Below are 13,430 nucleotides of genomic sequence, written 5' to 3'. Positions count from 1 at the left end.
GCGTCATTTTACATGCCAGTCTCAGTCTACGGCATTTACGACGACGGTGTTAAAACAGCTTTCAGCTTCCAGTGCTACATTCAACACGTCTCAGAGGGTCAGTGGCGGGACTTGTGGTGTTGTGAATATCTGTGGAGTCATAAACCTTACAGTTCCTCTTACCCCTGTGCAGGGGCAGAGGGGAGTAATGACTTCATGGACAGTGACAAAGGCAGATGGAGCCCAGCTGAAGCATCCTGTGCTCCTGGTGGACATTTAATCTTTCTGTGCCTGGGTTTCAGCTGCTCTTCTTCAGCAGTGCCAGAAAGGGAGTTGAGAAAAGTGCTGTGCCAACAGATATGGATAGGGTCTGCCCCCAGAGGTTACAGTGGCTGGCAGGGTTCGCCTGAGGACGACGGACTTTGTTTGCTCCCAAGGGGGTTTACTGTGTAATGGAAGAATTTAATTTCCGCTGCAATCTCCCCTGATTACTACTTCTCTCCACACCCTTACTGTCCATACAATACCAGCCCATTCACACACCACCCCACCCCTAATCCCCTCACTTTCTTGGCTCACTTCTCTTCCCCCTCTTCCCTCTCCACCCCCGTCCCTCCATTCCCACCAGCTCACAACGTCAGGAAGCAGCCTTATCTTCACACCCAAAGGCCATAAACACTCTTATAAGCGGCAGCCAACAGCACAAAGAGCTGCTCCACTGTGACCTGCCCTAATGTTTCATCTTTCACGCTGGAAACTGGCGAGGCCAAGAACTTTGCAGAGACCAATAAAAGGACACAACTAATCACCGTAGGCAACTCTCAGGTACATGGAAATTCTTTTCATGACGTAAAACAACGGTTTGGAAGGTGTTCACACCAAACACATATAGGCTTAATTATGTTCCTCGTCTTATCACTAAGACAACAGAAGTGTATAGCCAAGTTGGGCTGTGAGAGTCAAGAGATGAGATCTTGAGAAAGGTGAGGAGAGGAGAGGAGAGGAGAGGAGAGGAGAGAAGCACCTTGACCCTGTGGTTTCCTTGTGTAAAAGGAAAAGTGCGACAGCTGTCAGGCCCAGCTGATGAAACCATGAAAGAGAAGCTGTAGCCCCACAGACAGAGATAGAGAGAGAGAGAGATACCAAGTGTGTGTGTGTGTGTTCAGAACTGCCAAATGCTGACTGCCCAGCACAGCTGAGGGGACAAAGCCGTTAGTCTGCAGGAACACGACTGAGAATCTGAATTAACTAAAACAAAAGGATTCAGAAGCAGCTGTTTGCAGGATGCCACATAACAGTACTGGCACTGCCCAAAGCATTGCATTTCATCAGGATCAATGGGAGCAAATGGTGGCTGAGTGCAGTCAGCAAAAGTGTGACCAGAGTTATGCAGAATCATCCTCCGACATGTAATAGAGCTAGAGGTCAAAACTGTGTACTGCAGCAGATATGCTAAGTCACTGCGATTCTCACCAAGTCCAGTAACCAACTCTGTTTTCTACAATACTGCCAGCTCCAATAAACACACACTTGGCAGCAGAATTCCCCTATGGAGCGCCCAATGTTAACTTCCCAAAAAAACATTATAAAAATCTCGGTCTTTTTCCCCCCTCCTGGCTGTCTGTTAAATCCACAGACATGGATGGTTTTAGCCAGAGCTCACAGCCCTCTGGCCAGGTCTTTAGGCAGCAATGCCTTTTATGGGAAAGAGATCTCTGCAAAGTTAGAGAGAGTGCTGAGGGTGTTAGTGTGGGGGACAGGGAGGTCTGCTGGCAGCAGGGAAGTTTTCTTTATCCTAAAATAAACCGGTTAATGGCTTGAGAATTTGACGTGTGCCACACCATTTACGAAACATGGGCTATCTGGAAAATTGCTAAATTGGAGAACTTTTTTTCACTGGGAGTATGGCTAAATAAAACAATTCCAATTAAGGCATTGGCATGGCACTTAAAAGTAATAATAAATATGGCCGGAGTAGCAATGATTGAGATCCAAACAAACTTTATACTGCAAAACTGGATACAACCCAATTTTAAATGTCAATTGAACGTTCACAGTGGAAATTACAATCTGCTGAACTTTCCCTGGCTGCAGCCATATTGATTACGTTGTCAAAGCAATATTTAGAGTTAAAGTTAGAACCATTGTACCGAATTTAAGTCACGTGAGATCACCAAGCAAGATGGTCGCATAGTTGGAGTTCTCCCAAACCTCACCAAAGTTACCCAAAACTTGCTAGTTAACTGTGAACAGTCAACATCATTTTTGCTTTATACAGTGATAGTAATTAATAGTCTGGGTTTTAATGTGTTAGGCCCTGGTGATTTGTGCATTATGGCGTCAACAAGAAAAAACAATGCTGCTGGAGCTAGAAAGTTACAGAGTAATGCTGGGGCTAGCAAAGAAGATAGTGAAAATGTGTTAGCATCTATGCAACAGTCCTTGGAGAAAGTTATGGTGGAGATGGGAAGAGTTGGAAAGCTCCTAACATCATTGCAGGCAGATATATCCGAAATTAAAGATGCCTACAGATATGGACTGTGTCCTGCTCCGGTTGACTGAAGCAGAAAGACGAATTTCTAAGCTAGAGGATGAGAAGCATGACCTACGCCAAAAACTGTATTAGACTGCCATGAAGTGTGAGGACCTACACCAGGCTGTTGAAGACGCTGCCAACAGAGACAGACGCCAAAATCTGCGATTCATAGTTCTGAAAGAGAAGTTGGAAAACGGTAAACCGTCAATGTGTGCAGATCATCTCCGAAGCTCTTGGGATTGAACTGGATGGACCACAGGTACAGGGAGTGCACCGTGCTATAATCCAGACCTATAATAATTCGATTTCTCAGTTTCTTGGAAAAAGAGAGGGTGTTGGCGGCCGCAAAGAAAAAGTACAATAACAAAGATCCATGATGTCTGAAGATGATCCTGACTAAGTTTTGGAGCGATTGGCCCAGTTTTTTATGACGAGATGACAAAGAGATGAGCATATACCACTATACCTACTCTCCTCCTCCTCCCCCCCCCCCCCCCCCCCCACCCTGGCTGACTGCCACTCACCCTCCTCTAGCCATTGAACATTTGCACTATACTTAACTTCACTCCCCCCCCCCCCCACCCTGGCTTGACTGCCACACACCCTCCTCCAGCCACTGAACATTTGCACTACACCTCATTCCTCCCCCCCTATACCTGGCTTGACTGCCACACACCCTCCTCCAGCCATTGAACATTTGCACCTTAATGTCTTTTTAAAACTGTATCCACTTCACTGTATTACCTGTATAGATTGTACTTTACTACCTCATTCTCTTGATTTCACTTGTTACCATCAGTTTACTTTCACCTGCACTTTATATACTTATCATACCTCACTCTTAGCTCAATTGCTGCTATTTAATTTCTGTTTATATTACAATTCTGTGTCATATTCTAACTCTTACTGTACATATCATATTTATTCACTTAGTCCACCCTACATTTACACATACTCTGCACTTTTATTGCTATTTGCACTTACTGGTTAGATGCTAAACTGCATTTCGTTATCTCAGTACTTGTACTCTGTATAATGACAATACAGTTGAATCTAATCTAATCTAATCTAACATCTTTAGATGTTTTTGAGATAATTGGGAAAATATAATTAAACTTGATTATTACATCGCTACCTTGACTTCAAAGTGTGTCATTTTATGTGCCCGAGCACTGGGTGAATTTTGCAATACGCCTGCCTCTTTTGCTGTTTCTAAGCTTTACAGTTTTTGCTACTCGGAAAATAATGATCAGAATAAAAGCAATAGGGTTCCTGCAGCTTCGATGCTTGGACCCCTAATAATAATCATTGAGTTTGTATGCATCCATTCCGAAACATGGCTCAGAGTTTGGTTTCTGGCATGTCTCTTTGCCAAATGTAATCTGTTATAGTCCCTTCAGAAGAACTTGAGGGTCTATAAGTAGAGTGAGAAAGTGGCCTACACCTGCTTTAACAGTACTTCACCGCAGATTACCATCTACTGGAACATGACGTACTTGTTGTTTTATAGATGTATATACAATGTTATGGAGTTAGCTGGAGACCAAAGGCCACTTGACTGATTTTTCCCCTATGTGAAAGTAGCTTGTATCTAAAGGCTTCAGAAAATTAAGAAAGTAGTAAAAAGTAATAGAAAGCTCCATATGTAGCTGTGCCTTTGAGCTTTGATCTTCAGTTTCCATAACGTATAACCTTGAGAGATGTTCAGTTCCGTGTGTTAGGGGTATTGCTCATCACAAAAACACCACAAATCGTTGGAGAGTGTACTGCACTGATTGCTAGGTCTGTGGGTGAATTTCACCAACAGAAGTCTATTTATTTGATTCTGTTGCCGTTCATGGGTGTCATTTTGACACCCAGTAATCAGGCACAATAAAAAATAATCTCACATCAAAAAGTTCAATCAGTCTTTACATTTTTCATTGTTTTTTTGTTGTTATTCTTTGGTTATGTTCGCGTTCATCTCCGATGTCACAATAAATAAAACTACGCAGTCATATTTGTTTAAAATCTTGTGATTTTACTCTACCTTTTCGGTGTAGGTTTTTCTTCTGCCGTTGTACTTGCCGTTTCCATATCCTTTTGCTAATATTTCAACAGTCTTGCCCAAACTGGCCTAATAGAGAGAAGGGGAGGAATCTGACTGTTGCCTATGGTAGCGATTAATCTGTAACCTGAAGAATATCACCGACGCAAACAAGATGGGTTCAGTCTTACCACAAGCCTCCCTCTTTTTTCTGAAACAGGCAATATCTGTTGCTCCAATAAAAAGGGTGAGGTACCATCTACTGGAACATGACACACTTTTATGGATTTATAGATGGATGTAAAATGTTTCAGAGTAATTGGACTTTCCCCTATGCGAAAGTAGCTTGTATCCAACGGCTTCAGAAAATGAAGTAAGAAAAAAAAAAGTAATGGAAAGCTCCACATGTAGCTGTGTAGTTTGAGGTTTGCTCTTCAGTTTTCATATCGTGTAACCTCAAGAGATACTCAGTTACGTGTGTTAGGGGTATTGCTCATCAAAAAACACCACAAATCTTTGAAGAGTATTCTGTACTGCTTGCTAGGTCTGTGGGTGAATTTTACCAACAGAAGTCTATTTATTGTATACTGTTGCAGTTCATGGGCATCATTTTGGCACCCAGTAATCAGACATCAAATAAAGGAACAAAGATAGCCTATGCTATTCATCAAGAGGTTAGTTATAGTCAAGAGCAGGAAGTATAGGTGGGAAAGGCCAGAGAAGGAAATCCAACTGAACGGGTGCGTTCTGAGGAACCATTTCTCTTGAATAGTCAGAGTAAAAGATAATTATGTTGTGTGCTTTCATCCTTCAACCAATTTTCTTGTTTTACTAGACATTAACAAAAAAAAGGACACAAAACTATACTACTTCTACCAGAAAATAATGCAACCCTAGCTAACACCTGCTGAGTTGTAGCTAATTCAAGCTCAAGGTTAGAGCCAAACCCCAATGTCTAACACCTACATGATACAATGGGCTGTGGGCTGTAACCTTATTGGTGTCATCTTTGCCTCACCGAGATTTGAAGTTTTTTAAGATGCTAAACTCACTGACCTGTCCTGTCTTAGGCTAGCGTCCAAATCAATTCATCTCACATCAAAAAGCCTTGAAAGTTTGCAACCTTGGAGACCTAACTCAGCTAGCTTGTAATGACACTGTCCAATGTATATTAAGCATGTTGCCAACAGTATTTTAATAGAATACACATACTCCACATTGAAATGTTTAGGAAACAAATGTATATGGCATGAAAACACAAGCAGTATTTCAGCTAAATTAAAATGTAATTTTTTTTGTGGTTATTATTTGGTTATGTTTGCAATCATCTCCGATGTCACAATAAATAAAACTATGATGTCATATTCTGTAAAATCTTGTGATATTACTCTTCCTTGTCAGTCTACATGGCTCTTTGGCTTCTGCCGTTGCCATTTCCATATCCTTCTGGTTGTCTACAAATACAGCCACGGAAAAAATTAAGAGACCACTTCAAAATTATCAGTTTCTCTGGTTTTACTATTCATTGGTATGAGTTAAAGTAAAGTTAACATTTTAGTTTTATTCTATAAATTACTGACAACATTTCTACCAAATTTTAAATAAAAATATTGTCATTTAGAGTATTTATTTGCAGAAAAATGACAATTGGTCAAAATAACAAAATAAATGGAATGTTTTCAGATCTCGAATAATGCAAAGAAAACAAGTTCATATTCATTCTTAAACTACACAATACTAATGCTTTAACTTAGGAAGAGATCAGAAAACAATATCTGGAAACACCGCATCTTTTTTGTTATTTTGACCAATTGTCATTTTTCTGCAAATAATGCTCTAAATGACAGTATTTTTATTTGAAATTCAGCAGAAATGTTGTCAGTAGTTTATAGAATGAAACAAACGTGTTAATTATACTCAAACACATACCAATAAATAGTAAAAAAAGAAAAACTGATAATTTTTTAAAAGTGGTCTCTTAATTTTTTCCGCGGCTGTACATGTGTTCTACCGTCTATTAGGGGGGTCTCAAAGAGAGATTTGTGGTGTAAAAGTGAGGTACACTCCGCAACTTTAGGGGGAGCTCAGTTGCAAAAAATACCAATTCTCCTGGAATGGTGCTTTAAAATGGGACAGGGTATTCTGTTTGGACCATGTGCAAGCAGTTACATTCGTAGGATTTAATTTATCACACCTATGATGTAATGCACCTTTGTGATACTATAACTCTTTACCGCCACTGCTGGTCTGGAGTACATCATCGTTTGCCAAATGAGAATAATTCAACGCTGAGGTATGGTTTTATTTAATTCCATGTGTTACATCCCACAATCTTGACAAAACAATAAAAAAAAATATTTAATAAGATGACCTCATGTTCTGGGGCTAAAACATTCTGATACAGATTCTATTACTTCTTATTTCTTACTTAATCAGCATTCTGCTACATTATTTGTCTGAAACAAAAACAATACTTCGCCTATCTTCCAGTGAAGCCAGGAAAAATGTAACACAAGTTTCCCTGAATTACCTTGGTTGTTCTATGAACAGCAGATAAATTATAATGTTGCATGGTCAAAACCTGTGCTTGCCCCCTTAACTCGAGACGTAGGGGTGAGAAAAAGCCCCATTCACAATCGCATCCCCTTAAGCAGAGTGGGCCTCCACAGTGTCTGTCAACTGGATGCTCATCAGCATCACAACAGAGGACAGGTTGGTGAAATGATTCAATTCAGACCGGTATTCACCAAGTGGTGGGGCTTTAAAGCTGACGGCTGTTCTGCATCTGCTCTCCTACCCCCCACCTGTGACCCCTTTGCCTTCTGCTTTGAATGTGTAATGAATGTTTAACCCCATCACCACCACCTTCACTCCCCAGCAACGTGATGTCTGGTCACCTGCAGCAGGACCTTGTCATGAGGTTTCATTTCCTTAGAACTAAAGCTTCTGTAAAATGAAATAATTTCTGTGTTGTGCGGAGTGGTGGCATTTCATGGCATATCGTTCTATTGACAGCCAGACAGCATGTCGATCCATCACCAAGACCGGTGCCGGAGGGTAACTGCCACTGAGGTGTTCGCATAGCTGGCAGGTTGTTGACATTAGCACCGGGGGAAAAATTAACGAGACCGTCCTGCCACGGAAACCTACCGAGGAACCAGCGTCAGAGCGCACTGGATCAAATATCTCAAAAGGAAAAACACTTAATGAGACGTAATGGAGCGATGTAAGTTGATAAACAGATTTTACTTTGACGAGACAAATTAGTAGAATTACGTAGCCAACATAGATTTATATAGTACCTACAATATTAGTATCTAGTAATACAGTAATACTTTATTTAGGGCACCGCCACTGAATCTCGAAACAATATTTAGAACGCCCAGGCAAAGCTTGCGTGGCAGTGGGAAGACAGGACGCACGCCTTTTGTAATCCAAAATTATTACAGTGTCTCCCAACTGTTAAAACAAGACAGAACCCGACGATCATCGCTTCACTGCCACGATAGAAGACCGAAATTGTAATAAAGGTGCCACTACGCGAAGTTTTCCATCTTCCATTACGTGAACTAGATAGGTAATAGCCTGCTTAGGGAAACAACTCTGCCAAAGCCAGACGTCCTCGTGTGGAAAGTTCCACCTCCGTAATATAAACTCTACAGCACATGCTGCTAGGAGACACGAAACATAAATTATAGCATAAATGATGCCACAAATGATGGCATGATACATAAGCAGATAACATACCTTAGAACTTTTCCTACAGTTTTAAAAACCATCTTGCAACTTAATCCGTTTTTCGGGGTCCTCTGAGCGTGCATATCCGTGTTCACTCCAGTTCTCGTACAGTAATCATCAAGCTGAGTGGGTAAATTAAAGGCTTCAAACTTTTAAATGCGTTGATAGAACAAAAAGGACGGAATACAATTTGAATTTATCTGAAGTTCTCCCTTGTCTGTCGGTCGTTCGGTTTGCCTTTCAACTACTTCTATCGCATGAACCTCATACTGCTGCATTGGCCACTAACTCCGCCACTCGCACCACCTTCGGCCTATCAGAAGATGGCAGAGGCGGAGTGAAAGCAAACTATTCAATCAAACGTTTCCCAATGTTTCTGCAGTTTGTTCTACACGTAAGATACGTCTATGAATGTATGTTATGGGCAAACAAGATAGAAAATAAGAACCACTCCCATATCATAGAAGCAAACAACTAATCAGGGACCTAAACACTCACAATTGAAGCACTTTTCACTTCTTGAGAATGCCATCTAAATATATGATCCTTGTAGATTACTATTATTTTAGTATAATTAAGAAACACAATGCATCCAGATAGAAAATAAGAACCACTCTCATATCCTGACAATGATCTGGCTTTTTTTTTAAACATAGTTTTAAAATCACGCAGCTATTCACTTTCAGCTGCTTTAGCTTCGTCTTGTGAGCATGTCGGGGCAACTGAAACAACATTCCTCTCCCTCGACCATGAACCTCGCCTCCAGCAGAACCACCACTAAGCAAGGATTCCCTGTTGCAGGTGAGTGGAAACCAGAGAGGCAGACTGAACTTGTCATTGGTCTAGAAACAGGCTGGAGGCCGCAGCTTGTAGGTGTTGGAGATCAAGTTCTCCAGAGAGTGAGTGAATGACTGCCTGCTTTCCAATGAGCACCGTCAGGACTAGGCAGCTGGTAGTTCACCACCCTCAACCAGATCCAGCCAACCTGCGCTGGAAATGGTGAGAGAGAAGAGGTGGGGGTTGGGGGGGTGGGTGATAATCCTATACTTCCTCTCACTGGGTGAAACAGGGGGTTGGGGTTGAGGATAGGGAGTGGGGAGGGTGTGTTGAGGGCCAGGATCCCCTCTGTGAGAGCTAAATTTAACCCAGACCAGACCCCTGGGTTGTCGTCCAACAGAACGCAGGAGTTTTACGCGAGTGTGACGCAAGTTGAAGCACGTGGCGCGAGGTAGCCGAGTAATGTTAGTTTGCCATATGGAGCCAATTCAGCCCACTGTGTAAGGTTGCACTTCCACTGCTGCTGCACATAAAGCTTTCAGCTCTAGGCCTGACAGCCATCCACCTACCTAATGCCAGATGCGTCTGGAATCTCTCGCTTTCTCACACACACACACACACACACACACACACACACACACACACACACACACACCATTATTCAGCAGAGTTGGTCTTCAACTTACTACTAGACAGATGACTTTTAAGGGTGCACTGATTAAAATTTAACAAAACTAGAATAGACTATCCTAACCATTCTGGAGGACAGATGTCAGATGCCGATTACTTTTAAGCCAATGCCCTTTTCAAACTACGACAAAAAGAGGCTACTTTCACACTGATGAGAAAAGGCAAAATCTCATTAATTTGGCACTGATTGCTGTGGAAAGGTATCCAACAAATATATTTAGGCTTCACCCTCCAGGTATTTCATGGCTGATTAGGCATATAAAAGTCTTCATGCTTAATGCAGCTCTTTACAGCTAGGAACACCCTTCAGTTCCTGTTTTAAACAGCATTCCAGGCTCGAGGTCACAAATCCACCTTGCTGATCTGATCTCCCAGGGATGTCATTGTTGGTTCCGAGTGTGTGGAAATACTGAGCTAAAGGAATATCATATCAGAAAGGAAATCTCAAAACGCACAGGCAAGGCGTTTTTATTCGAAACAAAGACTAACGTTAGGTTCATAATCATGACGTCCACAGAAAATATGACGTGGGCTGAGGCGACACACCCTCTAACCGCCTGACATGTCTCATCCGTGGCTCACACACACACACGTACACAAATTATATCACAACCATCGCCACAGTCCCCAGTCTTGCTGAGCAGCATCTCATTCTACCCGAATCACCACAGAGTGACCGACGCGCTGCCCGCATCACTTGGCCTCTGTGCTCCGCAACAGTGAGTGTTCTAGAAGGGGCTTTCAGATCTGCACACAAATCAACTGCCTTTCCTGCCCTTGTAAAAGATGAGCTTGTCAGGTGATTCTTCATCCATGACGGAATTTGTTACGAGTGTCCTGCAGCCATTGGCTGCTCTCTGTACCTGGGGGTCATCCATCCCAGGCAGGGCAACTCATAAATGGAAGAATTTGGAGGGGGAAAAAAAAGAAAAGGGGGGAACATTTAAAGAGCTGTCCAACAACAATGTCAACACCTTGTGACCATTGTTCCACTGATTCGTCATCTTCACGAGTCCTGTGTTGAGTTATGTGAACATTCTTCCTGAAGCACCGAAGATGGTGTGACACTGGAAAAATGCAAAGCAAAAAACATGCACAACAAGTATTGCTTTTATTTCCATAAACTTCAGTGTCCTTTTCTGAAAGCACGTTATCAACCTGATATGAAGTAGACAATGACAAACGATCGTTGTTGGATCTTAAATTATTTCCAAACTTTCGCTTCCTGGAGTTAGGAGTTAGTAAGTATACATGTCTGACAGAATGACAAAAACAATTAAGAGTACTTTGAGTTGGTTAAAATTAGTTAGCTTTTTTGTACAGAGAGGACCATAAAAAAAATACAGTCTGCCATCTGACTGAACTGGTTGGGGAGGAAAGGCCAGTGGGCATTTCCCAGCAATAAGACAAAGCAAACAACAGAAATTCCAACAGGCAACGGCTGTCTCATCGGCTGCAGACAAACCCAAACCCCAGCGACAGAGAAGGCCTGCCCATAAGATCAACTACTGCTGAAACGGCCAGACATGGATCTCAGCAACAATATCAGGAGGCCCACGAGTTCTCAGTCTGAAATGGAGTACTTACTAGGACACATCCACTTCATTTCAGGGGTCTTAGCAAAGCCAGGGGGTACGCCTGTCGACTCTACTGTGAATCCTAACTACAACTAAGCAACAGTGAACCCAGTAAGTGTAAAGTGTGCTAAAAATGAATTGGGCTTAATTTCTTATCAGCAAAGAGTGACCCAAAAATCAATCTTCAGTAGTTTGGGTGAGATTAGCACTCCACATCAATGTCAGACAGACCAAACAGTCTCAACTCGGACCTGGTGCAATCAACAGTTCATATTTGACAACAACTACATTTCCTAGTCGGACTATTAGTGCGAAATAGTGACTATTTTCTTAAGGTCATTTTCTTAAGGTCTACATCATACCCATAAATACCACATTAACAAATTAGCTCAGTTAAAAGAGAAGTTTTCTCTTTCTCTCACTTCACCTCTCCATCTCTCCTTTCTCTCCTTCGGCCTGCTGGAAGAGAGCCACTGTTAGTGCAGGCCCCTCCACCATGCCCTGCATTCCTGAAGGGAAGGGCTGCCTGTACCAACATGCTCAACGCCATCACATAAGAGAGAGAGAGAGAGAGAGAGAGCGAGAGAGCGCGAGAGAGAGAGAGAGGAAGAGAGAGAGATAGAGAGGTGAGAAGGTGTGAGAGAGAGATGCTCCAAAGAAAAAAAGGGAGAAGCACGAGTGAGGCAGAGTAAGGGAGTGGGAATCTTGTCCAGGCATGCCGCAATGGGCCGAGCAGAACTCCCAGCATTCCAAAACCACTATGATGGTAGAGTGTGGATGGAGATCACCCTTTGGCACAGTTTCCCCCAACACACACACACACACACTGTCTCATGCAGAGGAACACCTGCACAGGTCCTCAGGCTAGAAACAGCAACGTGATCCAAAGCCCCCCCCCCCCACACACACACACCTGTATCCACACTTTTATGTTCCAGTCCTAACCGTCTCCACACAGCTCCCGAGACTGATAACTCTATTACTCATCCATCCTTTTAGGCTTATAATCATGACACATTCGAGTGATGCAACGCAATAAAAACAGTACCGCCCACAATGGCACGCAGTTGATTCAAGCAATTCCAAGCAGGGAAAGAGCTTTAATAATATCTGGAGGGCAGAATAAGTGTTGACTATCAAGAGACCTTACACAGCATAGATATTCAGACCATCACAATACCTTTTTTTTTCCTCGCGATCAGCTCAGTGATATCTCTTGTCTGAAATGGCAGCAATGGCAACTTCAGAAATGAGCTCTTGACCCTAGTGACACCAGTGCCTTTTTTCACAAGGGCTACACAAAAAGACATAGCAAAGTTGGGTCATGTTCAATCCAAGGAGGCAATGGCTCCAAAACGAATCTGTAACTTTAAGGACATGGGAGACCTTTTGAAGAAAAACTGGATTACAAAGAAGAAGCTTGGTAAAATATAGATGGCATAAAGTTTGTCTTTTGTTATTGCTTAGATAATACATTCAAAGAGGTTTTGAATTTTTAGGGAAAATCAGGTCCAGCACTTTGTAGTTTTGTTCATTTACATATCAATATCATGCTGATGTTCAGATCATTGTGTATTAATGCCATGTCTGTTATCTTGAAGCTGAAACATCATGGAACACAAAAGTTATGGGTTCAGATAATACAAGGGCAGAAGGCACTGTTAAAACTCCTAGTGTGATCTATGTTGGATATCTCAACATTGGCTGAGGACAAGAGGCACTGCAGTGCTGAGAGAGAGCACCCCCATCAGGCTCAAAGTGCAACTACACCATGCAGATGACGTCACTGGACTCAGGTGTGGGTTGAACAGAGCAGAAGTCTGCAGTAGTTTTATTTAGTTATGACACTGGATTAAATGTACCAGGATTGAGCACCAGAATAGATTTTTAATTCTCAGGCGACAGAAGAAGGCATTTCCTGCTCTCAGGGTATATCTGTGTCTATTTTTTGTTCATCTAGGCCTATTTTTTTCCCTTTCATTTCCAGTAAAGACTATCTGGAATAAAAGATACACTACAAAGACATCTTAGATTTCCATATATCAAAGTTCCAAACATAACAACAAATCAACAAATACAACCAACACACAAAACGCATGATCCCGAT

The 13,430-nt window shown here is 42.2% G+C and overlaps 1 protein-coding gene across 4 annotated transcripts in view; it reads right to left on the bottom strand.

The window, feature by feature from the left end:
- The window catches only part of LOC308367702 (MOB kinase activator 2-like), a 48,844-nt gene that overhangs the window by 3,269 nt on the left and 32,145 nt on the right, over window positions 1-13,430 (bottom strand). Inside the window, exon 1 of one of the 4 annotated variants that reach the window (XM_080841689.1) lies at window positions 8,289-8,544. The exons of the other annotated variants lie outside the window; for them this stretch is intronic. Within the exon in view, the coding sequence (XP_080697815.1) occupies window positions 8,289-8,362 (74 nt within the window). The 5' untranslated portion in view covers window positions 8,363-8,544. Of the gene's footprint in view, window positions 1-8,288; window positions 8,545-13,430 lie in introns of those variants that run through there. 4 annotated transcript variants of the gene reach the window in all.

Source organism: Sprattus sprattus (genome assembly GCF_963457725.1).
Source record: "Sprattus sprattus genome assembly, chromosome: 7".
NCBI classification, from domain to species: Eukaryota; Metazoa; Chordata; class Actinopteri; order Clupeiformes; family Clupeidae; genus Sprattus; species Sprattus sprattus.
This window is presented reverse-complemented; position numbering and strand designations above follow the sequence as displayed.